Source organism: Calidris pugnax, unplaced genomic scaffold (genome assembly GCF_001431845.1).
Source record: "Calidris pugnax isolate Ruff unplaced genomic scaffold, ASM143184v1 scaffold32, whole genome shotgun sequence".
NCBI classification, from domain to species: Eukaryota; Metazoa; Chordata; class Aves; order Charadriiformes; family Scolopacidae; genus Calidris; species Calidris pugnax.
In genome coordinates, this window is record NW_015090783.1 from 9,061,290 (window position 1) to 9,087,764 (window position 26,475).

Here is a 26,475-nt window from a genome sequence, read left to right on the forward strand (position 1 = left end):
GCTGGATTGACTGGGTGGTTTCATGCTTCCCTCTGCTAGAATATATTTGTGCCCCTCGAGCAGGCTGGGCCCTCAAACTGAAATGCTCAGTCCATTCAGACACTGGGTGCTGTCTTCTCGATGTCCTTCTGATAAGAACAGTCTTTCCCTCTCAGACTGTCTGATTTTTGTCTTATCTTACTGGATTCCCACCTCTGTATGGGTAATGGGTTGTTTCAAGAGCAGCAATGCCAGCATTAATGAACTGGACAAATTCCAGTTTGGGTAATTACTTTTTGTCTACTTGCATGCCCTGGACAGGTTTAATTAAAGATGATCTTGTTTGCTACCTGTCTTAAGCTAATCTGTTCTTAAGGGCTGATGTACCTTCTTGTAAAGCTGCTGTATTTCAGCAGTAGATGAAGTGATCCTGATGTCTGTCTTTGGCCCAAGTATCTGTAATGCTTAATCGGGATAAAAATCATTTTATGGCTGAAGGATTGTTGTCTTTTGGGAACCTGCAGCACGGGCCTGTGTTGGACATTCTGAAGCTCTTTGGTTCCATAATGGTTCTCTCTCTTAATTTCTATAGTATGTTACTGGTAGCAAATGTGATTGTGACCTCAGGCAAATTCTGTGGAAAGTCAGTAAGCTCACAAGCTCCCCATCTTCCCAGGTGTGGCATAGCTTTGGCACTCAACAAGCTCTCACAGCATCTGGACAGTTCTCAAGTGAAGCCCCTCTTCCAGTTTTTTGTACCAGATGCTCTGAACGATCGCAGTCCTGAAGTCAGGAAGTGCATGTTGGATGCAGCTCTTTCCACACTCAACACTCATGGCAAAGTAAGTCTGAACGTTTTTCTCTCTCGCAGTGGAAAAAGAGGGAATGAAAATGTAGAAACTGTGTTGGAGCCCCCAGATCTATTTTTATTTTATTTCTTAGAGGTTGCTGTTACTCGTAACAGCTGAAAACTTCCATGTAGTAGGAATTCTTGTGTGTTTGGAGTTGTTCTGTTAGTGACTAACGTTGAATAAGTGTAGTTCTTCTCTGCTATAAAAAAGAAATAGCCCTGAATCAACTGGAGTTAAAAATGGTATAAAACTAGAGCAATAAAAGTAAAATCAGACCACAGATCTTTTAATCCTGGGAAAGTGAGGATTCCTTTTCAGGCCTCATGCAGAGCAAAACAAAACATGAAAGCTTGCTGATCGTTGGCTTAATTAAACTGAAAACAACTAAGTCATTCAGAGAATTGAGGACCGTTCTGCTCCCTGCCAGCCCTTCTCCAGCAGTGTCAGATGGGGGGAGATCGCTCAGCTTCTGATTTCCCCGTATGTGCCAGTCACCTCTTCTGGACAGCCCTCTGCATTCCTGTGAAGTCCAAGACAATTGGAGTATTTTCATACTATTCATTATTTTTTCCTTCTGTTTCTTAGAAAAGCAGCGTGAAGTTTGTTTTATCTTTCTGTTCTCCTTTTATAATTGGAGCGAGCAAAGAGCAGGCGCTGATGTTGAGGCCGGCAGTCTCAACGAGTAGGTTGCACAGCTCTGGCAGAACATCCTGCTGGCGGGCTTGGGCAGGCCGGCAGCCTTGCCGAGTAGGTTGCACAGCTTCTGGCAGAACATCCTGCTGGCGGGCTTGGGGGACCTCATTTTTAAGAGCTAACGTCTCTCTAGCAGGAAATATTTGTTGCCTGTCGGGATGGCACGAGGTTTTATGTGATGTGACACATTAAATGAACTGTAAATACAGCGTGATTGTTCAGTTTGTTGGCTCAGAGAAGAACAAACAAGTCCACTGAGCATAGCAAATCTCATTCTGAGTGGTCTGTAGTGGCAAGTTCTGTGGTTTTGTTTTTCAGGACAATGTTAACTCTCTCTTGCCAGTGTTTGAAGAATTCCTGAAAAATGCTCCTAATGACGCCAGTTATGATGCTGTCAGGCAGAGCGTGGTCATTCTGATGGGTTCACTGGCAAAACATCTGGACAAGAGTGACCCTAAAGTGAAACCAATTGTTGGCAAACTGATAGCAGCCTTGTCCACCCCATCTCAGCAGGTAGGTGACTTCCTGGAGGAATTCTCATGTTCCACACAGGAGCAGGTGAACACTATGGTACTTTTAGGGAGGTCAGAGAGATGAAAACTCTGGTGACAGAAAGCTGTCACTGTGGGTGAAGTCTACGGGGGAGTTATGTTGGTGATGAATATTTTGTGATCTGAGAGCTGGTGGATTGTTTTACAGGTCCAGGAGTCGGTGGCAAGCTGTTTACCACCTCTGGTGCCTGCAATTAAGGAGGATGCAGGAGGAATGATACAGAAGCTAATGCAGCTGCTTTTAGAGTCTGATAAGTACGCTGAGCGCAAAGGTGCTGCTTATGGGCTGGCAGGCCTGGTGAAAGGCCTTGGCATCCTCTCTCTCAAGCAGCAGGAGATGATGACTACGCTGACCGATGCTATCCAGGACAAGAAGAACTTCCGTCGCCGTGAGGGTAAGGGACAAAAGTTTTTCCCTCCCAAATACTTCAGATTTCTCTTGGATCTGTTACCATTCTGTCAGATCAAATGATACCCAAACCCTGTGCTTGGTTTATCTACATCTGTTTTACTGAAGTGTGCCTAGAAGGAAATGGGGAGTGGCTGTCGTGAGGCCATTGGTTGTGTGTAGCGTCCTAAAACTGCTCTCTTCACACTGTGGTGGAGGAAGAGTTTCTGGTCCTAGATGACATTCTTGGTGCTTCTCCCTCCTGTTTTCAAAGGCAGGTGTTGCTTGGTGGGCTCCTACTTCCTATGAGACTGTTCATGTTTGGCTCCAGCTGGTCCAGAGGGGCTTTCACAGCCGTTTGTTCCTTTTGCTGCTGGACATTTCCTGTCCTTATTTCTGCTTACCTAAGCTAGGACTCAGAGGACTGTTACATGTTTTTAATGCTACTGGGCTCCCTTGTTATTTCTGCGACCAGACATCCCTACCACAGCACTAGCCACAAGCACAAGAAGGCAAGAAACCTTCAGCTTTGAGATTTGAGTGCTTTTGGAGAAATTCTGCAGATATTTGGCAAATTCTATCTTCTCTTTCCATCCCCTTTAAGTGAAGTTGTATTTTCCCCTCTGACTGTCCTTTTTGGTTTTTTCAGGGGCTCTGTTTGCCTTCGAGATGCTCTGCAGCATGCTTGGAAAGCTCTTTGAGCCCTATGTGGTTCATGTGCTGCCCCACTTGCTGCTTTGTTTTGGAGATGGGAACCAGTACGTGCGAGAGGTAAGAGGCTTTACATTTCTGAGAACATAGTGTTAAGAGAAAACTGGAATGAAATGGATAGAAATGCTGTTTGTAACAAAGCTAATTGAGAAGGTGGATCTATCCCTTGAGATACCACTAATACAATTTGGTGTTAATAACTGAAAGCATCTTATTTCATTGGCCATTAATTGGGAGGTACTTGGCCAGCTGCATCATTGTACTCAGACATTATTTTATGTGAAGGCTTTGTTCCCGTTGAGTCTCTGAGGAAGGACAAAACGTGTGTTGGTGACACAGCTTGTAAATGTTCTCTTCTCCTTGGAGGCTGCAGATGACTGTGCCAAAGCCGTGATGAGCAACTTGAGCACTCATGGAGTGAAGCTGGTTTTGCCGTCACTTCTTGCAGCACTAGAAGAGGAGTCTTGGAGAACCAAAGCTGGTACGGACCGATATCTGACTGACATGATGGAGAGTAACTCCCAGTTCCCTTTGCTGTCGTTGCCCTGGTTTACTCCTTCATCCCTACAGATGGCTGTGATAGTTTATTGTTTCATAAGGAGGCTGTGGAAATTACAGATTTTGAGATAAATGTGTTTCCTGACACATTATAGCAACTTCTTTCCCCCCAGCAGATTCAAATGACACTTTTTAGCCCCCATCTCTCTAGAAGTACTCCAGAAGCTGGAATTTCTCCCCCCTCCTTTCTTTTCCCTGGTACAACAAAAAAATTAGGTTTTATTGTCTTTTTTTCAGCCATTCTGTGTGTTCTCTGACTGGAATTACCACTTGTAGATTTGGGTTTGAAGTAAATGTGTCCGTCTCCTCATATCTCTTCTTAATGCTGTGTATCGTTTTGTCTTTTGTCCTTTTTTTTGCTTTTTTTTTTGTTTGTTTTTTTCGGTGTGTCCTTCCCGCACAGGATCAGTGGAGCTGCTGGGGGCTATGGCGTACTGTGCTCCCAAACAGCTCTCCTCCTGCTTGCCCAACATTGTGCCAAAACTGACCGAGGTGCTGACGGATTCTCACGTGAAGGTGCAGAACGCGGGCCAGCAAGCTCTGCGGCAGATCGGGTCTGTCATCAGGAATCCAGAGATCCTGGGTAAGAATCGTCTGCCTCTCTCGTGTCCCGACGTGGCTGTAGTTTATAATAGCAAGGTTTATGTTCACAGCATTTAGGATTAAATCCAGACTTCTACAGAAATTAAATTACTCCTAGAAAAGTATAATGTGAAAGCTTAACAGCAGCTGTCTGTCTGCTTCATGGCTTTTTGAATGCTCCTCTCCATTTTATCAACTTATCAACGCCTACAAGTATCTCAAGGGAGGGTTGAAGGAGGAGGGAGCCAGACTCTTTTCAGTGGTTCCCAGTAAGAGGACGAGGGGCAACAGGCACAAGTTGGAACATAAGAGGTTCCACTCAAATATGAGGAGAAACTTCTTCACGGTGAGGGTGACGGAACCCTGGAACAGGCTGCCCAGGGAGGGTGTGGAGTCCCCTTCTTTGGAGATTTTCAAAACCCGCCTGGATGCTCCTGAGTAACATGCTCTAGCTCTAGGCAATCCTGCTTCAGCAGGGGAGGTGGACTGGGTGATCTCTGGGGTCCCTTCCAACTCTAGAAATTCAGTGAAATTCAGTGAAATCAGCTAGTGTTTATCAAGTTTCCTCTGTCCCTGTGCTGGTAGTTGCTTTAGAAGGATCTAAACCATCCCATGATGGAAAACCAGCTCACCCTGACCTGCGGTTTTTGTTTTATGTACAAATAAAGTCTTATCTCTTCTTTTTAAAACTGTTCAGCAATCGCTCCAGTTCTGTTGGATGCCCTCACTGACCCCTCCAGGAAGACCCAGAAATGTCTGCAGACTCTACTGGACACCAAATTTGTCCATTTCATCGACGCTCCATCCTTAGCTCTGATCATGCCGATCGTTCAGAGAGCTTTTCAAGATCGTTCCACCGACACCAGGAAGATGGCTGCCCAGATCATTGGGAACATGTACTCCCTCACCGACCAGAAGGTGCGGTGCCCAAAACACTTTCTAACCCTACACTGTGTTTACAACACACCAAACACTAGAGAGAATTTATTTGGCTTGGGGATTTTGCTGTTAAGTTAGACAGTATTAGAATCCACGCAGCTTTTTAATTAAATGTATGTAAACGAACAGGTAATGGCTGTAAAGACAGAGACAATTCTCAGGTGTTTAAGACTGTCAGCTTTGTACTTTGGTCATATAGTTATTACCAGATTTATCCCTCCAAAAAGGTCTTGTAATTTTTACCATATAAGAAATGCCTTAACAAACAAACAAGCAAAACCAGTACCAGTGAAACACAGATCAGCTGATTACAAATGGATCCAGGGTTTGTTTGAAAAGTATTTGTAGAACCTCACTGTAGGCTAAAGATCTGTGTTTGATTTCTGTGCTGATAATCTCTACCTTTAAACCTTGTGTAAATGTCAAGAGTGTTGGATTTCCCTGAGATACAAAGTGCTGGTTGTGGGTGGGCATCAAAACAGTTTTGAGTGATCTGCACAGAACTCCTGTTTCTTGGACTTACAGAACAATTCAATGTGCTTATTTGCAGGATTGTGAAAGCCGCTGATTAAACTCTCATGGTGTTAAAGATGATTGCTAATAATAAGGGGCTGAAAGGTGACTTGGGTTTCTTTCTCCTTTTGAGTCTAGTTCTTACTCTTGGGTGTCTTTGTTTCAGGATCTGGCTCCTTATCTCCCCAGTGTGACTCCTGGACTGAAGGCGTCTCTGTTGGATCCTGTACCTGAAGTAAGGCTTTTGTACAAATACAGTTTTGTTTTTCAGTGCATTAGATTAGACTTTGTGCTCATCTTCTGTAGGTCTGTGATCAGTCTGACACATGGATATTTAGCAAATCCCTGTTCTTCTTGTCTGCCAGGTGCGTACGGTGTCTGCAAAGGCTCTGGGAGCCATGGTGAAGGGCATGGGAGAGTCGTGCTTTGAGGATCTGCTGCCGTGGCTGATGGAGACACTGACCTACGAGCAGAGCTCGGTGGATCGATCTGGTGCTGCTCAAGGTGGGGACAGCTGTGTCTGAACACTGAGCTTAGACTTTCTCCTGTTAAATCAGATTAGTTTGTTCTTTCTTGTGACAATCAGCTCTGTTCCCTGCTTTCTTTCTTCAGGTCTGGCTGAAGTTATGGCTGGTTTGGGGGTAGAAAAGCTGGAGAAACTTATGCCAGAGATTGTAGCTACTGCCAGTAAAGTGGATATTGCTCCACACGTCCGAGATGGTTATATCATGATGTTCAACTACCTGCCAATTACCTTTGGAGACAAGTTCACTCCCTATGTTGGTCCCATCATTCCTTGTATCCTTAAGGTATGTAGCAGAGGCCTGAAGAGTTTTATTTATTAGAGGATAAAAAGAAGCCTCTAGAGTATTATAAGCATCGTTTCCAGTAATTGTGACATGCACACTTGTTGAGCACTGACTATAAAAAAAATTAAAAATTTAAGTTTAAATTATTTCTTCTTCCAAGTTACTTGTTTGCTGTCTTATTGTAGTCGCTAGCCATTTCTTGAAATCACCTTTGTGCTTGTGAACGTTTGTAGTTGCTAGCAATTTCTTGAAATCACCTTTGTGCTTGTGAACTCTATGGTTCGTTTACCTTTCATGGCTGAGAGGGAAAACATCATTTTGTTTCCCTCCTGTTGGTCTTGTATATTTGAGCTGAGAAAAAAACCAACAGCTTTTGCAGACACTTTTCTCCCTCTGATCAGGCTCTGGCAGACGAGAATGAGTTTGTGCGGGACACGGCCCTGCGCGCTGGGCAGAGGATCATCAGCATGTACGCGGAGACTGCCATCGCGCTGCTGCTGCCGCAGCTCGAGGATGGCCTGTTCGACGACTTGTGGAGGATAAGGTAAGGGATACCCATCTTACCCACAGACATTTCTCTTCCACGGTTGAAAAATCGGTGTGATTCACACTCCGTGTTGCTCCACAAGGAAACGCAGAGACCTCCTGGAAAGCAAAAGCCAGCATCTCTTTTTGCTTGTTGGTTTGCATAGGGTGCTTTATAGCACCGAGTCTGCGCGGCCCTGCCAGCCTGGTACCTGCAAAGCATTCCTACCAGATTGTTAATTCTGGTGGTGTCTCTGAAAAGCACTTCCAAGGCAGTTGATGTGGCAATATTTAGCCCTCATATATTGTTTTTCATCTATCAAAATGCTGAGTAAGTTAATTCTTCTGCTGTGCATGGAAATGTGCAGCGGAGCGCTCACAGCTAATAGCAGTTGCTCAAAAATTAGTTGTACTAAAAGGCTTGTGTCAGCCAAGTGCTAACGAGGGCATTTATCCCAGGTGAATGTCTTTTGGGTTGGGGCAGATACTGGCAGTGTCTTGTTCCGTTTTAGAGTCCTGGCTATTCCCTGATTCATTGTTTTGATATGGGAATTCTCTTGGCCACTTCCAGTCTGGAATTCACTCCTTCCCTTTCTCTTTACCCTGCTGCTTCTCAGCCACGCAGACAGACCCCTCTGCCATATCGGCTCGTGCAGCGTTTCCGTGCTGACCTAGCTCTTTGTTTGTGTTTGAGGTATTGTTGTATTTGGACAGGAACCACCTGAGTACCCTGTTTGTAACACTTGACTTGCTCCTGTTGCCAGGTTTAGCTCGGTTCAGCTCCTGGGAGATCTTCTGTTCCATATCTCAGGAGTCACTGGAAAAATGACCACAGAAACAGCCTCAGAGGATGACAACTTTGGAACAGCCCAGTCAAACAAGGTAAAGCTGTTCTTGTCTGTTGTGCCTTTTTTTTTTTTTTTTAAACTATTTTTCTTTTTATAAGTTTGAGGAGTGGGTAACACAGTTTTGTGATGTTTCTTTTCAGGCTATTATCAACGCTCTGGGTGTGGAGAGGAGGAACAGGGTGCTGGCAGGGCTGTACATGGGCCGCTCTGACACGCAGCTGGTGGTGCGTCAGGCCTCCTTGCACGTCTGGAAGATCGTGGTCTCAAACACTCCTCGCACGCTGCGTGAAATTTTGCCAACCCTCTTTGGGCTTCTGCTGAAGTTCTTGGCCAGTACTTGTGCAGACAAGCGAACGGTGAGAAACTGAGTAGTGCCTTCCTCTTACTGCAGGTGACCACCTAAATAATTCCTGAAGAACACGGGATAATTTGTTTCTATAAACCACTCAAAAGCTGTTGTTAATTTAACTGTTCTGAGCATGAGTGGGTCTGAGTTCTCTCCTTGCTGAAGGCAACCGTGATGACAGTAGAACTATTTTTCTATGGTTACTTACAATAGTAGTGTTTCCATTCCTGCTATTCTATGAACAGTAGTTTATGGTCAAAAGTTAATATTTACTCACAACTCACCTTCTTAAGTTTTATAAAACAGGAGAATAGTTAATGAATAAAATTTTGGCGACAGGTTGCAGCGCGGACGTTAGGAGACCTTGTGCGAAAGTTAGGAGAGAAGATCCTTCCTGAGATCATTCCTATTCTGGAAGATGGACTGAGGTCGGACAAGAGTGACGAGAGACAAGGAGTCTGCATTGGGCTGAGCGAGATCATGAAATCTACCAGCCGGGATGCGGTAAGTTACCTGGGGAAGGTGGAATCTCCAGTTTCCTGGATATTGTCGTTATGAGGGGGGTATTGCAGTTGAGACACAATAATGCAGCACATGCTGGGCTTGCTTTATGGACTGAATTCAGGGCTTACAACTAACATGAGCTGCCCTTCAGGCAAATGTATGCATTTTTATGTGTTGGTAAATTTAAAACATCACACAGTTCTGTCTTTTATGAGATATAATAATAGAAATCACCCACCAGGTAGCCTTAGAGCACTTCAGATATTTTTGTTTTCCAACATATTTCAAGCAAACAGCAATTTAGTTTCAGTTGTGCGCAGTCTGGGTTCTCAGCTACTTTACTGAGATGCACGTGTCTGCTGTGCTTCAGATATTCTGTAATTTCATCTCTACATCTTTAGGTCCTGCTTTTCTCCGAGTCCCTGGTTCCTACAGTGAGAAAAGCGCTGTGTGACCCCCTGGAAGAAGTTCGAGAGGCTGCAGCTAAAACCTTTGAGCAGTTGCACTCAACAATTGGACATCAAGCTCTTGAAGATATCCTGCCATTTTTGCTGAAGCAGCTGGTAAGCATTGCTCAGCGTTAGTCAACAACGTGATTAAGGATGTTGTGGGACAGGTTTTGAATAATAAGCTTAAAGGAGAAGCAGGATTGCAGTGGCAGACCTTCTCGAGAATGGCAGCTCTGTTTTGTATCCTCCATGGAGTCATCCCAGCCATTGGTTAGAGAAGGTCTTGGGGCTAAAGCACAGGATTGCTGCATCTGGCCCTGCCATTGTCACCTGCTTGGCCACTGTGCCTGATATGGAACATCTTTCTGATGTGGCAAAAGAGCTTGGTTTGGGGTTTTGCTATATAAGACCATTTTTGGATAGAAGGATGTTTTGGTTCTGTCATCACATGGTAAATTGTCACTTGAAATAGGGTTTAGCTTGGTGTGTCACGAATCATCTCTCAGGTTTCTAACTTTCTCTTTCGCTGTAGGATAATGAAGAGACATCTGACTTTGCTGTGGATGGTCTTAAACAAGTTATGGCTGTCAAGAGCCGTGTGGTGCTGCCTTATTTGGTGCCAAAGGTACGATTGGAAACAAATTTTAAACTTCAGAACTGTGCCTTTTCCTCTGCTTGCTGCCAGGATTTTTGGATCGATACGCCAAAAGGAAGAGCACAGTTTGAAATTCTCTCCTGATTTTATGCTCAAAACATTGTCATTTGGGTTGTGATGCGTTTATACTTACAATTTTTTTGTGTTGTTGATGAAGTGAGATTCCTTCTGAAAAAACTTTCTGCTTGTCTCATTTTTTTTTTATTATTTTTTTTTTTATTTTTTTTTAATTTCTTTTATTGCTTTTGTACTCCCCCTGTGAACACCCGGGTGCTGGCTTTCCTGTCGGCGGTGGCAGGGGACGCTCTGACACGGCACTTGAGTGTCATCCTGCCCGCCATGATGTCTGCGCTGAAGGAGAAGCTGGGAACCAGCGAAGAGCAATTGGCAAGTAGCTCGGCTCAGCTCTTTGTTATGACAGGTTGCCTGAAGATAGTGCTTCGGGTTTGCTTCCCAGCACAGAGTCTGCCTTCCTTCGATTCACAGACTGCATGTTTTAATTCAGTCCATTAGCTTCCTCAGGATGAGTCTTTATGCCTGGTGGCATATTGTGAGTCGAAAAACGTATGCTTTCCAAATCTATTTGTATCCATGTAAAAGTCTCTTTGGCCTGCAACACGACACAATTCGCAGTTTACTTATCCTTGGAGAATTGCCAGTGTGTCTAGTTAACTTTGTATTTATTCTTGGTAGAGAAGACTGAGAGATGAAAGGGCTGCAGGGAGGAAATCTCCTGATTTGCATGCAGAGCTCCTGCTGTACTGCTTTCCAAAACATCTGGTATTTGGACTCCAGAGAACGTCCCAGAGTTGTGATTGTGGATAGACGCGTACATGAGCTGGTGAACTAGGAATGTTGGTGACAGAGCCTTGTTCTCTGTCTGCTGCAGATGCCCATTAGCTCAGCTTCTAGCCCCAACTCTGCCTGGAGAGCTCTGATGTACCCACAGACGTGCTTGTAATTAGTATTATGACACAGAGCGTTAAACCACCTAAATTTAAAAAATGTTATCTGACAAGAGCCACAGTCTCTGAGGGGTGAGTAAGGTTGCGGAGACTGAGCTGCTCTTGTTTTTGTAAATCAGCCCTTCTGCAGCTGGAGAACCTGTGCAGCGAGGGCTTCAGCAGTCTGGTCACTTGTTACATCCTGTCCACTCCAGGACTGAATCAAGCCTTTAATGGTGATGAAACCAGCTATTTAATGAGAAACAATTAGCGAGTGGGATATGTTGTGGTATTTCTCTAAGCCATAATGCTGTGGATAACACGGGGAAACCTGGGGCTAAATCTGCCTTTGTTCTGTTTGAGAGTTACCGTAAAATTAATTTGGACTCTTTAGGAGATGGCAAACTGCCAGTCTGTGATCCTGTCTGTGGAAGATGATGCCGGACAAAGAATTATAACGGAAGATTTACTAGAAGCCACCCGGAGCCCTGAGCTGGGAATGAGACAGGCAGCAGCTGTCATGCTCAATATCTACTGCTCCAAGACAAAAGCGGACTATACTGGTCATCTCAAGAGCTTGGTTTCAGGCTTGATACGTCTGTTCAACGACACCAACCCTGTAGTTTTGAATGAAAGTTGGGACGCGCTTAATGCCATCACCAAGGTGAGTGGCAGCTGAAAATGTCATGGTAGTAATGGGTGGCAAGGAGAAAATGGGGACAGCTGGTAAAATACCACCTAAATTAAGCCTTCTGTTTTGATTATAAACTACATTTACATGTGTAAATACTGCAAAGATTCAAGAGTTACAAGATGAGCTTGACCTAAGCACTGTGAGCCAGTTCCTGGGTCTTTGGAGAGGCAGGAAATGGGTGTCTTCTCTTGCCAGGCCTGAGAAGAATTCACAAGGAATGGCTGGTTGCCTCATCTTTGTCTTACCCCTCTCTCCTGCAGAAATTAGACGCTGGGAACCAGCTCGCTCTCATTGAGGACCTGCACAAGGATATCCGGATTGTAGGGAATGAGGCCAAAGGGGAGCACGTGCCAGGGTTCTGTATCCCTAAGAAGGTAAAGGAGCAGAATGAGCCTGGATTCGTCACAGCCCTGATACCCCCCCCTTTTGGGGGAACTGATTGATGTGACTTTACAGCTGTTAGAAATGGTGACGATATCACAGCCCTGAAACCCCCCTTTTGGGGGAACTGATTGATGTGACTTTACAGCTGTTAGAAATGGTGACGATTGGGACATTCCAAACCCGTACGGGGGAGAGACTTTCTGTAGGTTACTGCTGTTCTTGTCTTACCCTGCAGAAGGGTCCTCTTGTAACTAGAGCTTTGGCAATTCTGTTATGGATGTAAGTCCTGGTCGCTGCCTGCTTTTTGTGGGGGAGGAAAGCTGGACTCCTGTGCCAAATTTCTCGGGTTTAAAAATTCCCTGAACCGCCACCACTTTTCTCATAGCAACTGGTTCTTGACTTACCCTGCAGAAGGGTCCTCTTGTAACTAGAGCTTTGGCAATTCTGTTATGGATGTAAGTCCTGGTCGCTGCCTGCTTTTTGTGGGGGAGGAAAGCTGGACTCCTGTGCCAAATTTCTCGGGTTTAAAAATTCCCTGAACCGCCACCACTTTTCTCATAGCAACTGGCTTAGTGAGGCGTAGATGCATGAAATCAAACCAAATAAAAGTAGCTCTGTAAATGTGGAAGCAGGCAGCTGAAGGTCAACAGGAAATTGAGAGAAACTCTCCCAAGTTTGTGCATCTGGTGGATAAAAGGAGCAAAAATAAGATAACATATTTTTTGCATCTTAGCTTCTGAGCTTTCTTATCCGTTTTTCACGACAGGGAGTGACTTCCATACTCCTGGTGCTGCGGGAAGGTGTTTTAACTGGTAATCCAGAGCAGAAGGAGGAGGCAGCAAAGGCCTTAGGGCTAGTTATTAAGCTGACTTCTGCTGAAGCTCTGAAACCATCCGTGGTGAGCATTACCGGGCCTCTCATTCGGATCTTGGGAGATCGGTTCAGCTGGAACGTCAAGGTGGCTCTGCTTGAAACATTAAGCCTTCTTTTAGCCAAGGTAAGATTCAAAGAAAAATTGACTGTGGTTTGTGAACATTTTCCATGGTAACCTTCAGAAATACCTGTTGCTGTTCCTGTGAACACAGCTGGGTGTCTGCTGGTGTGGATTGGGTATTTAGCAATGACTCTGTAACTGGGTTGTATGTTTCCAGCAGCTTCTGGCCTATGAAAAAAGGCCCCAGTGCTTGAATCACTGGGTTTCTAAGAAATACTGCTAAATGCTAATCCCACTTCCAAGTGATATAAAACCACCATGTAATTAATCTCTCCTGTATCCACCAATTTTTTTTTAGTTAAATGCATGGATGATCATCTTATGTATCTTTGAACTGAACTGAGGTTTTTCTTTCGGTGCTCTGTTTACAAAAGGCTGTTCATGATAGTGTGAAATTTTTCAGCAGCGTTACCCTTGTATTTTGTTATCCAGAAAATGAGATTAGATTTGAAAAGGTTTAAGTTTTGTGGTATTGTTTCATGTTTTTCCCATTTAATAGTGTGTTAGATCTGAATAAGGGCTGTTTGTGCTAACTAACTGCTGTAGAAGAGAGCATGTGTTTTCAGGCTTTGATTTCTAGCCGCTGTTTCAGACTTGACTTCGCTACTTTCCCGTCTTTCATCTCTGGTACAGGTTGAAATTGCCCTGAAACCATTTTTGCCCCAATTGCAAACAACCTTCACCAAAGCCCTGCAAGACTCAAACCGTGCTGTTCGCCTTAAAGCTGCTGACGCTCTCGGTAAACTCATCGTCATCCACGTCAAAGTGGATCCTCTCTTTACGGAGCTACTGAATGGGATTCGTACCAGTGATGACTCTGCCATCAGGTGAGCCACAGCTGGTGTCTCAGACCTTCCTGCTTCTTGAGGATGAAAGAAAGGGGTAGGATGAATGAACACAACTATTACAGCTATTTGTGTAGAATTGCTACCCCCCAAAAAAAATTCTGAACGTAAGATTTACTTAGTAATGAAAGCAGCTGACTGTTAATCGAGGGTTGTAAAACAAAGAATGGGGGTGGTGGGGACTCCCTGGGTCAGAAGCTGTGACTGTGTCAGGGGAAGCGTTGCTTGGGATCTGCCCCGTTCTCCTCTCTCCTGCACACCCCCCACTGCACCCCACTTTCACATCCAAGTCTGACCTGAAGCAATGCAGCTGTTCTGCTGTGTGAAATGCACAGATTCCTAAGCCATTTACTTCCTCATTTGAGATTTTTTTTTCATGTTGGAATAGTCAGAAAATAATTACAAGAGACAGACACAAATAACAAGCATGGAAATACTCTCTAGCCGGAGTTTCCAGCAGTGCAGAGAGAATAACAGTCTCCTAAACTGTGAGGAACTGTTATGGGTACCCAGAGCTCAATTCCCCCTTCAGTGTGGGGGAGAAGCAATGTCTGACTGTATGTTGTGATCCCTTCTAGGGACACGATGCTGCAGGCTCTGCGCTTCGTCACACGAGGAGCTGGTGCGAAAGTCGATGCTGCGATTAGGAAGAACATCAGCACGGTGCTTCTAGGGATGCTGGGACACGATGAGGTACTGCTTCCACCAGCTGCAAAGGATCCCTGCCGTAGACAGCCTTATTCCTAAATCTGAATTTTCTAACAGAATTATTCTCTACAATAACTTCCAGGGGAAATTACTAATGATAAGAGTGCAAAGAAACTTACATGTAATCACATGCTTCTTTATATTACTCACTAATCTGCATTTGGTCTGTAAAATTGATCTCGTCGGAGCCTTGCAGTGTGTTAGCTGAGAGTCAGGTGCAAGAGTTGCAGAACCCTGGCCAGTCACTGGTAACGCTGAAAATCTGTGAGTTTCATGTTTCCTTAGCAACCGTGTACGTGGGTTTGACCTGAAGCTCCTCACCAACACGTCTGAGGCAGCTCTGAAGTCACATTTGCTTTTTATCTTGGAGAAAACCTGCAATACCTTCGCTGTGTGCCCATAGCCGTGTTTGCAGGCTCTCGGGTGGGGACTGTCATTTAGTGTCAGAATTTTTTCAGGTAATGGCAGATTTTATTCCAACGACCAGGAATCTCCAAGTGTGATATAGGGCATTCTGTGTATGGCAGATAACGACAGCATCATCTGTGAGGATAAAATTAATCGTCTAGTAATTTCTTCCTTATATTTAGATCTGTGCAAAAGAGACATGCAACTGTTGGCGTGCCAGAAATAGAAAACATTGAAAAATTTCCACTGGATAGTGAGTGGGTTTCAGGGTGGAGAGGAGTCGTGATGGGATGGTCACGTAAGCGAGCCAAAACAACAAAAGCTTGGAAGATTTAAATTAAAATTAGTATGAGCTTATCCCACAGAGATAAACTTGTCTAGAGATGACTAGAAGTAACACTTACTTTCTAGACTGTGAATCTAAACTTCTAACACATCTTTTAAAACATGACTTTTCCACTTAAATCAGAATTTATATAAAATCTCTAATTCTGCTGGCTTTTCTTCATTGTGGAATTGGTTTTAAGTTCTGTGATGTACAAGAAACTTTATGAACTGACAGAAATCCCCAGGCAGCAGGAGTGAAAGGTGTCTACTAATATTTATTTCCTCCTTCCCTTTTTATTTCATATCTTCTGGCACTTGCTGTTCTTGCTCCTTATCTCTGATGCGGACAGAGTGTTACTGTTTTCTTTCCTCCCTTGGTAGGATGCCACTCGCATGGCCTCAGCTGGCTGCTTAGGAGAACTCTGCGCGTTTCTGTCCGAAGAGGAGCTCGGTACTGTTCTCCACCAGCACTTACTGGGTAGGTGAAGCTGTTTACAGTGACTGGCACAGACTCTGAAAGCAGGGAAGCTGCCTCTTTAGCTGCTGGTTCAGGAAAACTTTGTGACTCGTTATTTAGGTTTCTCCTCTTTTTCTAAAACCCGAATCTCTGCTCTGGATTGTACTGTACTTTGCTTATGGCTGTTCATTTGTACACTCTGGCACGTAGCTGAGCACAGGGTGGTGGCTCTAACTTGGGGTTACCCATACTTTTTTTCTGGATCTGATCTCAGATGAGTCAATGCAAATACCAGTGTGGCTGAGTGATTGCTGGTGCTGACACAGGGAGGGTGGATGTGATGGCACGTCCAGGAAGGGTGGACGGGAGCACCATTCCACCTTCTTTGATGACACCGTGATCTTAGATTGGCTTGCGCTTATTGCAGAGCACATTTGATGGCTGCAGATGCTTTTGGAGAATTAACTAATTTGTGTCCAAGTTAGACAAACCCATGAATTTTACAGAAACTCATAGTGGTTGGGAGTGCTATGGGATTACTCTCTGGCATTAAAAAGGGAGTCTGTTAGCTCGTTTCAATTTGCACGTAACTTGTACAATTAGAGTCAAAGCTTGTGTAATTCTAATGCCAAGCTCCTCTATGCACTAAGTGATGTGGGCCTGACCAATACAGAGTCACTCATTTGTGTCTGGTTTCCATATCTGCCCGGGTGTCCTGTCCAGTAGAGGTGTTGTTTTAGCACTGTTTGTGTGGCTCTTTGGGAGGAGCTGAGGAGACAAAGCGCTGCTTTAGATGCTGTTTATTATTTCATTTTATGGAAGCCAATTGACAGACTGACAAAAGCTTTCTCAGCTGAAGAGGAGTGGGTAGCAGCAACCTTGCTATTGTTGTGGTCCTCCCTTTGCAGCAGACGTCTCTGGCATTGACTGGATGGTGAGACACGGGCGAAGCCTGGCGCTCTCGGTGGCCGTCAGCGTTGCTCCCGGCAGGCTCTGCTCCCCCAAGTACTACGGCAGCGTTCAGGAGATGATCCTCAGCAACGCCACCGCCGACAGGGTAAGTGCCACGGGACAGCGGGTGAATCCTCTTGCAAGCAGTTTTGGGGAGTAGTTTTAAAAGGTGTGCAAGGTTCTGCGTTACCAAACAACAAACACCCCCCAGGTCCAATCTGAAGATTCTCCCTCAGCTGGATGCAGTTTGACAGTGAAATTATGCAACTGTTCTAAGTCTTTTCTGATCTCTGGAGACAAAGATTAAATAATCTTTACTTGCAGAATAGCTTTAAAGGGGAGTAAATTACATTTCTGTTTCCCTATTAAAGTTCTCATTCATGGACTGGGTTTAAAAGAAGCACAAATACTTCATTTTAGGAGGAAGACTGTTAAATCTAGGGTTGAATGAGTGATTTGGTATGGGGAACCCAGGGGCTCTGTGGGACTTGCCACCGTATTCCATGCGGCTCGTCATCACATCATGATTTTTTCATTATATTACCCAATAACATTAAGCCAGTGTTTTCCCACTCTGCTTGCTACAGTTCTTTGAAAGATCCCCAAAAGCTCACCAGACCATGTGTTTAATTATAAAGGCTGTTGAACTCTGCTGTAACAATACCAATTTTTGTCTTTCTGTTGAAGATTCCCATTGCAGTTAGTGGCATCAGAGGGATGGGCTTTCTTATGAAGTACCACATGGAAGGAGGAGGGAACCTGCCTCCAAAACTTTCCAATCTCTTTATTAAGGTAAGGCTTTTTATTTTATCTACCTGGTGTTTTTCTCAGGTGATCTGAATCAAGCTTGGCTGCTGTTCCTTGGGAAGCTCTAAATGCTCGGACACCCACATAGGTCTTTTTGTGGCAAAGTACAGACAGAATCACTTGTAAATACAATCCTGCTATCCCTGCTGTAATACAGGAACTTGACTTTTGATCTTTCTGTAGGAAACTTCACAGTAAACTTGACTCTTATGAATTCTGTGACTCTTTGTTTGCAGTAACAAAGAGCTGGCAAAAGTAGGGGGGGTTGTCAGGTTTTGAAGGTCGCTAAAGGTCAAAGGGCCCTTACTAGAAATACATGAAATAGCAACTCCTACCTTACCTGGGTTTGCTACAGTACTTTTTAACTTCCACTATTGTGGAAGGAAGTAGCTCCTAAAGACTTGAAATAAAAAAACCAAGAGTCCTGAAGTTAATGCTTTTTTCAATTCATACCTATTTAAATACTTTACCTCAAAATTTCCTTTTTTCTTGGTTGTTCTGGTTTTTTTGGTGTGATTTCCTCGCCCCCCACCCCAAAATATCCCTCGTGGCAGACAGGATCTGAATTTTGAACATTAGAACCACCTCAGGATATTTTTCACATCTTAGAAAAGAGAGGAGCAGACAGAGCGAGGGGTAGTGCTGGAGCAGGAGAGCTGGTTTTTATTTTGTCTGTCGTCTTTATTGGAAATAAAAACGTGTTACGTTTTCAGGTTTTATATTTCAATTTACTTGAAAAACTACCAAACATGCATGTTGATGTGATGCAGGGCATCATTCTTCAAAGCACAAGTTTTGTTTCAAAGCCTACATTGAAATATTAATTCGTATCATATTATTGTATTAAAATATAAAAGTATAACAGACCCCTTATCATAGTATTAATAAAGCAGTCGACATTCAGCTTTCCTGTTTGAAATGGGTTGAGACTAAATAAGAGATACAAAGCTCTATTTTTAATTTGGACATGAAATCCACTGTTAAAATGCTGTTAAAATGCACCTTACACTCCAACCAGAGACTGACTTGGCTGGATTGAGTGTATTTTACAGAGGCGCTGGCGCGGTCACCTTTTGCCGTACTTAGTGGTCACTGTCATTTCCTGAGACAGCCGAGACAAGCGTGTGACCCTGTCATCAGCCACATTTTTAGAAGTTTTCTTTTGAAAAGGTGTCTTTGTTTTCAAGGTTTGATCTTCTCTTACTGTTGCACAGCTTAAGTCAAACTTGTTGATAACAAGTTGCCTCGTGCGCCTGAGAGTTGAAAACTGCTTGCTTTTGTTGTTAAAATACTTCAATTAAAAAAATAAGATAAATTAGTGCTTTATTTGGACATGAAATCCACTGTTAAAATGCTGTTAAAATGCACCTTACACTCCAACCAGAGACTGACTTGGCTGGATTGAGTGTATTTTACAGAGGCGCTGGCGCGGTCACCTTTTGCCGTACTTAGTGGTCACTGTCATTTCCTGAGACAGCCGAGACAAGCGTGTGACCCTGTCATCAGCCACATTTTTAGAAGTTTTCTTTTGAAAAGGTGTCTTTGTTTTCAAGGTTTGATCTTCTCTTACTGTTGCACAGCTCAGTCAAACTTGTTGATAACAAGTTGCCTCGTGCGCCTGCGAGTGGAAAACTGCTTGCTTTTGTTGTTAAAGTTCAAAATACTTAAATTAAAAAAATAAGATAAATTAGTGCTTTAAATACCTGTCCTTGGTATATCTGAATTGAAGTCCATCCTTGTCTCCTTCAGTGTCTGCAGAACTCATCCAGTGACATAAAGTTAGTTGCAGAAAAGATGATCTGGTGGGCAAATAAAAACCATCTTCCCTCGCTGGATCCTCAGACAATTAAACCCATTCTCAAAGCACTTCTGGACAACACAAAGGACAAAAACACCAGTGTAAGAGCCTACAGCGACCAAGCTATTGTCAACCTTCTGAAGATGAGAGCGGGTGAAGAAGTGCTTGAGGTATGAGACAGAACACCACTCATTGCTAGAAGGTTGTGTCACATCGCCGTGCACGTGGTTTGGTGTCGTGCCTGGAGCCCCAGAATGTGCTGGAAATCTCTTAAGGAACAGCTGGAGTGGGACATTCTGATTTGTCATTGGAATTCTCATGCTAAGCCTTGAAAAAATACGCAAGTTATCTGGTACTGCACAACCTCACAGTGCTGTAGTAGTAAAATCCAGGTGTTTAACATCGTAGCCTTGCTTTCAAAATGCCATAAGCCCTTACTGCACTGCAGGTACCTTACATGGGACTTTATTGCTTTTGTCACTTGTATAATCCCACTGCAGCACTAGTGGTGCTGGAGAGAGCATTTTAGGATGGGCTACCTCATCCATCCATTCCCAGACCTCTTTTCTAAGTCTTAACTGCTTTTGGATAGTTCCCGTGTCTGGAATCATAAAACCAGATGAAGGATTTTGGTATGTTTGAAAGATTTTAGATAAATACAGCTTGTAAGGCACTTACATTTATTCTTATTTTGAATGGTATGTCATAAGGAGTTGGTAAATGGTGTTGTCTTCCTTCCACAGTCGGTTTCCAAGATTCTAGACGGTGCCAGCTTGGAGCTTCTCAACGAAAGCTGCAGGAGATCCCTCAAGAAGCTGGCTGGGCAGGCTGACTCTGAAGAACAAATAGATGACACTATACTGACGTGATAGTAAAGCTCCAGAAGACAAGAAAACACTGAACCAACCGCTGCATCAGCATTTCAACTCCAACACCTATTTTAAATGTTTTCATTTTTGAAAATGTTAATTCTGATGGGATTTCATGAAAAGGACTCCCAGAGAGTATTTTAGTATCAAATATACCAGAATAGCCTTAATTAGACCCACATTAGTTGAAAATTGAAAATTTGGTCCCCTTTTTGAAATAGATAACGCGCAAGAAACAGACATACTAATCAATACTGGTAAATTGCAGCCAGTTGTGAGATGTGGCTAGAGCACATCAGGCTTAAACTCTGGTGACACCTATTTCCTTCCCAAGGTCTGTGCAAAAACTCCAGTGCTGGAAGTATTGTTGGTCTTTTCCACAGACCCTGTGGAGCAGGAATAGAACTCGGTGAAAGTCAAAGCGTATTGTTTTTGTGTACTGCTAACTTGCTGCTTGTGACGGTTCTGAAGACTGAAAATCCCTGTAAAACAAAGTATTTAAAATAGCCTTAGAAATCACAAACGTGAAAGGGGGATTAAATGCAGTCTGTTTAAAGAAGGAACATTTAATAAAGGCTCTGACTTTGATCCTTCTGGTGTAAACTGTTCTTTTTACAAATTCATTTGTCAACAAACCTATACTGTGATTTACTTTTTGGACCTGTTTTTCCCAGGGTATAGTTTGTAGAGTTGGTAGTGCTGTGATCTATAAAAACCTTTTGCAAAACTGAGGCAAGCTAGGGTTTAAAACAGCCAGAACTGACATTTAATGAAATTCGTAAGTAATTACTATTAATTTCCAAAGTATTTTTGACTACAGACAGCTTCTTAGATATTCAACACGTGAAAAGTCCTCTATTTCTATGTCCTTAAAGGCTTCACAAGATACTTGGCACTTCCAACATACAGATTTAGGGTTTGGGGTTTTTTTTGTCAATGAGTTGTACTGCTCCAAGAAAGCAGTATTTTATTTTACCTGGCCACATTTACTTATTTTTTAAAAATTTATTTTAATTTACTAATACCTTTTATGCCATTTCATGGAAATAGGGAAAATCTTGTTGCAGAATACAAATTTTTAGAAGGAAAAATGAGCTTTACAGTCTAGGTAGAGTAATAGTGAAGCAAACCTAATCTATTTTATGAAACTATTTTATGAAGCTGGTTGCACGTGAGAGTGCTAAGATTTGTTGTTCCAAATTGGTGGGTGGGGTGTGTGTGTGTGAATCCTTCTTGCATGTAATCACAATGAAGGGGGGAGAACACAATGCCACACATAAAATTTGAGAGCGTGAAATGTAATCCCATGGGAACACACGTTCTGCTAGAGCTAATTTGCTGATTGCTATGGCAGTAGCAGCAAACAGGAACCATTTTATCTTCACCATATTAATGCCTCAAACAGCAAGATACAATCTGGAGTAGGTATTTGGGAGTCCTGGGCTTCATTCTGGTCAAAAGTACAAGGACCTGTCAAAGGGTTCTTGACATTATGTCAGCTCCCAAGCCCGTGAGGTAGGAGTCGGTGGAATATTGCTGGAAGGGATTTGGGGAAAAGCAGCAATTTTACCTAAGATGGGCTCAGCTCCAACTGAGCCACTCCTGACCAATTTCCATATAATTGTTTTTTATAGCATTGTATGGTGGAGATTCTATAACCTATCTATGCCATCTATTTAATTATATAAACTTTTCAGACTGTCAGAGCTTACCTTGTGTTTTTTTAAAAAAATAATCTTCCTTGCTGCTACTTAAGTCCATTGCTGCTTGTCCTAGTCCAAAAAAAATTAATCTTCCTTGCTGGTACTTAAGTCCATTGCTGCTTGTCCTAGTCCTGAAGACATTGAAAATAGTTCATTTCTGTAGCAACCATGTCGTCACTTCAGTGTCCTCACCCCTGGATGAAACAAGTTCAGATTTTCTAAGTCTTTTCTTATAGATTTTCATGTTTTCTAAGCTTGTACTGCTGCCCTCTGTATTTGTTCCATTCTGATTCATGCTTGCCTCATGGTGTCCACTGCTGGACCATGTCTTCTGGGGAGAATACTTATTTGTTCCATTCTGATTCATGCTTGCTTTGAAGAGAGGATTTAGTAGTTGTAGCCTCATGGTGTCCACTGCTGGACCATGTCTTCTGGGGAGAATATTACTTTGCAAGCCCTACATAACACACTGTTCTCTACCCCAACACAAGGTCTGGGTGTTCTTTCTTTGCAAGTGTTGGTGATGTGTTTAGTTTGCGATCAGCTATGAAGCCAAACTACAAAATTGCTCTTTGGCTATTTATTTCCAATCTTCTATTTATGCAATTGGCTATTTCCACAAAACTACAGTATTTTCCAGCTGGTCTTAATGAAATTGAATTCTAGGTAAGTCGTTAACATTTATCTGCATTCAGAAGGTGTTTTTAATTCTGTTTTTGCCTCCCAAAACACTTGCAAATCTTAAAATTTAAAATATATCTAAAACCTATGTATTTTGCACAGAATTGTTAATAATCAGAGTCAAAACTCAACTAAATGCTCTTAAAGATTTGGCAGTCTCAGGGCACTGGAACTGGTTTCACCTATAACAAATTAGCTGTCTTTTGGGATAACACAGGAACAGCAGTTAAACCATACGATGCAGAAACTTTTGTGCACTGAAACACATACAAATGTTTAGGCCATTCAAAAACTACTAAAGAGGTGGCAAAAAGCTCTGTGGTTTTACTGGAATCACTCCCACCATTGTAGTGAGGAAGGAAAAAAAAAGTGCAGGTTTCTCTGAAGAATGGCTGTTTGAGCTCTCGATCACGGGCACCCTGGATTACTTGTTTTAGCTCAGATTCTAAATGATGCTCCACATAAACATGTGAAAGAAAATTACAGTTTAATATAAGCCTTTTATATTAACTTGTTACTTTTAGCTATTAAGATCTTTTGTTATTAAGGATGAGTTCTATTTTCACCTTATGTAGCAGTTAAGTGGAAAAACTCATTCATCTTTCCAAACAGCAGCTGAATTTCTGCACTCAGTTGTTTCCGAGAAGGAGGAGTAAAAGGTAGGAGCTCACTTGCACTTACTGAGAATACGCTGATTTTTCAATTGCAGCGAAACACTGAGTTTGGATTTTGATAGCTACTTTTCACTAAACTATTTATACACTGCAGTATAATACATCAGAGATAAAATACCCATAATTTTTGCCACAACATGAGATCTGATAAATTGATTGTGCCAACTTGGAGACTAAAGAATTAATTTTTTTCTCATTTCAAATGTCTTAAAAATACCAGTTGTCAGTAAAAGATAATTTTCCCCCACAACTGACTGTAATAACATCTTTGAACTGTCAAGCAACTGTCTCTGAGTGACAGCTGAACTGTATTTCAAGAAGATCAAAAAATAATTTATGAGGCATGTTTAAACTTACAAAGTACTAAAAATCTCAATGGAAAATAGACGAATGGGAAAGCATAAAATATCCAAATATTTTGATTTTTTTTGGTTTTTTTTAAGGTAAGTCACAGTTTGTACTGTCCATTTTATTAGGTAACATCATGCCATCTCACACTTTTCACGATGAGGTTTCATGAGGTTAAAAACAAAGCTAATAGGAGTCATTGTCATTTGGGTTTTGAGCTGGTGGTTTACATGCTGGATTCAAGGGATCTCCCTGCAGCTACTCGGCGTCCTCAGCTACCCTGGTGCTCAGGGCATGGGCTGCATTACATGATGGGCTGCCTGGGGTGCTTTACTGGGGTGGGTGATATGTGGTGGCAGTTGCTTTAGCACTGGGCTAGTTGCAAACCCTTTTCTAGTGGGGTTTCTGTGCGTTTAAGTCTATTAAATAACACATGCACATGCCTGCTAACAGCCCAGCCTTTCTCCTGCTCCTCAGTTAGCTACAGCATAGGTTTGAGAATAAGGCAGAATGAGCTATAAGGTGTGGTGTTTTAAATGCATGAGTTGTAGCACCAATGTCAGCTGGAGGTCATCTAAGTGGATTTCCGGATGTGTGGGACTTGCTGGGGTGAGGTTTGAAGGCTAGAATACTTTTTTGATGGTTTTGATGGTTGAGATTAAGGAAGGTTTATAATTAAGACCACAGACATTAGCCATATTGTTGATCACAAGAATTTAGAAGATGCAATTTTATGTGCTAAAAAAAAAAAATATCTTTAACCCAGACAGGCTATTTTAGCCATACTGGGTTGGTTTGTTTCCAGACGAATTGCATACAAATTGGACAAATATAACTGTGGAATCATACCACAATATTCTATGCAGAAGAAATAGGAATTTAGAATTGGTTAGAGACAATTGCCTATTTAAAAAATATTCTTATCCCTCTTAGCCATACCCTGTTGTATAAATCCAGAGAAAAGAGGCTATAGCTTTCGAGTCAATGTTAAGGGAAAAAGCAATACTGCTAGAAGCTGTCCTTCTCTAAGGGGCATTCACAGACCACAGCACAGCTGTGGTTGGAAAGCACCTGTGGATTTCAGCTAGTCCAACCCCAGTGCTCAGAGCACAGGTGAGTCGGGGAGGTGGTCTTGGGGCACTGTCCAGGCGGGTTGGACCCCCCCAACCTCCCTGGGCAACCTGCTCTGGTGCGTGAACACCTTCACAATGTCACCGACACGGACTGCAGTGGTGATATCCCACTCATTTCAATCTTTTACTCGTGCTTGGGTCCTACCAGAAAGATCCTCAAAGTAGGTGCATCCTACTCTACAAGCATCTCTAGAACACCTGATTGTAATTACCAAAAGCATTATGAGTTGGTATTTTTCAACTGAACTGTCCTTGATTTCAGTGTCATCTTTCCTTTGCCTGTTTATAGGCTCAGTTGGCCATAAACACCTGTTTTCTTCAGTGCTAATACAGTTTTCTCCATTTGAAAGGCAAATGCATGTTAACAAGATATATGTGTCAATGAATTGTAAGCTTACTATTAAAATTTAAAAAATCAACGTAGTTTACCATGTCAATATTTAGGCTTGGTTATCTATGGTAAACTAGAATTACTTTTAAGACACATGTAATTCTTAGCACATTGCCTTTTGCTACTGTGTTTCCATGTATGCATTGGAAAGCCTTCATATCTGGGAAGGAAGTCCAGAGTAGCTTAAATATTCTACAGCAAAACACTGCCTTGTTTGCTCTCAGGAGTTCAAGTACCAGTAAGAACAAATACTTCTGTAGAGAAATAATCAAAGAGAAAACCAGCCCTCTTCTTGTGTTGTGCCTCCACCTAAAAGTGGAGATCACCAAAAAAAAGTAATTGTAGTCTTGCAGAGTTTGTGTAGTCAGCATCTGTGCAACTGATAGCAATTTGTGTGTTAGACAATTACAAGCGTGCTGTGTGGAACTCTGTGGATTGGGGCTGTGGACAGTGCAGGCATAGCTGCCCATGAGTGCGAGGTCAAGACCTTTCCTGAGCCACACATAGGCACATTTCTGAATCAAAAACCCCAGGAATCCAATCTAACAGGTTGCCCAGAGAAGCTGTGGCTGCCCTATCCCTGGAGGGGTTCAAGGCCAGGCTGGATGGGGCTTTGAGCAACCTGGTCTGGTGGGAGGTGTCCCTGCCCGTGACAGGGGGGGGTTGGAACTCCATGATCTTTAAGATCCCTTCCAACTCTAACCGTTCTATTATTTGGTGATTCTAATTCCAGACAGGCCTGAATTGCCAGGCCTGCACGACTCACCTGGCCACTTCACACCACTTTGCCGTGGACTTCCTCACCTGCAGGTTGGGTTCTGATGGAAACTGTTCTTGTAGCTGTGCAGCCCGCTGCTTGGGTGCACGAACATCTTGTTGAATAAGCAAAACACGTTCCTGCTGGGAAGGCACAGAGCTGACCCTGCCTGAAAGCACAGCCGCTCCCTCACGCCTTTGGTACTTTCCTGGGGGCGGCCTCCCTCCCCTCTTGCCACATCCGCAGGCCTCGTACGAGCGGCTGTGGGAGCTGAGGTGGGCCACAGCCATGCCGCTGAGGTGCGGCTGGGCACAAGGGAGGAAAACCTGGATAGAACCCCAGGGCGGGGGGGGAGAAATGAGAGCAACGGCCTCCCCACGGCCCGTCCCTCACAGCTCTGTCATGGCGGCCGAGGCGCGCGAGGAGCCCTCACCCCGCCCCTCCTTCTGCGCATGCGCAGGAGCCGCCCCGGCGGCGCAGGGCGGGCGTGGCCCATCGCGCGCACGCGCACAGGCCGTGTGTGAGGCGCCTGCGCGCGAGGTGGGCTGTGCGAGGGGGGGCTCGGCGCGTGCGCAGCGGGGGGACCGGCGCAGCTGGCGGCCTCCGGTAGCGTGGCGCATGCGCGGCGCCGCCGCTGTCAGTTCCGGCTGTTTGTTCGGGAAGTGGATCCGGCCCGAAGCCGCCGCCGCCGCCGCCCCCCC

The 26,475-nt window shown here is 43.6% G+C and overlaps 1 protein-coding gene across 1 annotated transcript in view; it reads left to right on the plus strand.

Annotated features, from left to right (window-relative positions):
* Nucleotides 1-20,690, plus strand: part of GCN1 (GCN1, eIF2 alpha kinase activator homolog) — a 42,594-nt gene extending 21,904 nt beyond the window's left edge. The window contains exons 32-58 of the mRNA XM_014961164.1: nucleotides 656-821; nucleotides 1,842-2,036; nucleotides 2,223-2,469; nucleotides 3,112-3,233; nucleotides 3,540-3,654; nucleotides 4,135-4,314; nucleotides 5,011-5,231; nucleotides 5,932-6,000; nucleotides 6,131-6,269; nucleotides 6,378-6,574; nucleotides 6,976-7,118; nucleotides 7,864-7,981; nucleotides 8,088-8,303; nucleotides 8,633-8,797; nucleotides 9,199-9,360; nucleotides 9,779-9,872; nucleotides 10,146-10,288; nucleotides 11,240-11,509; nucleotides 11,800-11,913; nucleotides 12,690-12,920; nucleotides 13,551-13,744; nucleotides 14,341-14,455; nucleotides 15,587-15,683; nucleotides 16,571-16,719; nucleotides 17,301-17,405; nucleotides 19,170-19,388; nucleotides 19,962-20,690. Coding sequence (XP_014816650.1) covers nucleotides 656-821; nucleotides 1,842-2,036; nucleotides 2,223-2,469; nucleotides 3,112-3,233; nucleotides 3,540-3,654; nucleotides 4,135-4,314; nucleotides 5,011-5,231; nucleotides 5,932-6,000; nucleotides 6,131-6,269; nucleotides 6,378-6,574; nucleotides 6,976-7,118; nucleotides 7,864-7,981; nucleotides 8,088-8,303; nucleotides 8,633-8,797; nucleotides 9,199-9,360; nucleotides 9,779-9,872; nucleotides 10,146-10,288; nucleotides 11,240-11,509; nucleotides 11,800-11,913; nucleotides 12,690-12,920; nucleotides 13,551-13,744; nucleotides 14,341-14,455; nucleotides 15,587-15,683; nucleotides 16,571-16,719; nucleotides 17,301-17,405; nucleotides 19,170-19,388; nucleotides 19,962-20,087 — 4,312 coding nt within the window. The 3' untranslated portion in view covers nucleotides 20,088-20,690. The remainder of the gene's footprint in view (nucleotides 1-655; nucleotides 822-1,841; nucleotides 2,037-2,222; nucleotides 2,470-3,111; nucleotides 3,234-3,539; nucleotides 3,655-4,134; nucleotides 4,315-5,010; nucleotides 5,232-5,931; nucleotides 6,001-6,130; nucleotides 6,270-6,377; nucleotides 6,575-6,975; nucleotides 7,119-7,863; nucleotides 7,982-8,087; nucleotides 8,304-8,632; nucleotides 8,798-9,198; nucleotides 9,361-9,778; nucleotides 9,873-10,145; nucleotides 10,289-11,239; nucleotides 11,510-11,799; nucleotides 11,914-12,689; nucleotides 12,921-13,550; nucleotides 13,745-14,340; nucleotides 14,456-15,586; nucleotides 15,684-16,570; nucleotides 16,720-17,300; nucleotides 17,406-19,169; nucleotides 19,389-19,961) is intronic.
* The last annotated feature ends 5,785 nt before the right edge of the window (nucleotides 20,691-26,475 follow it).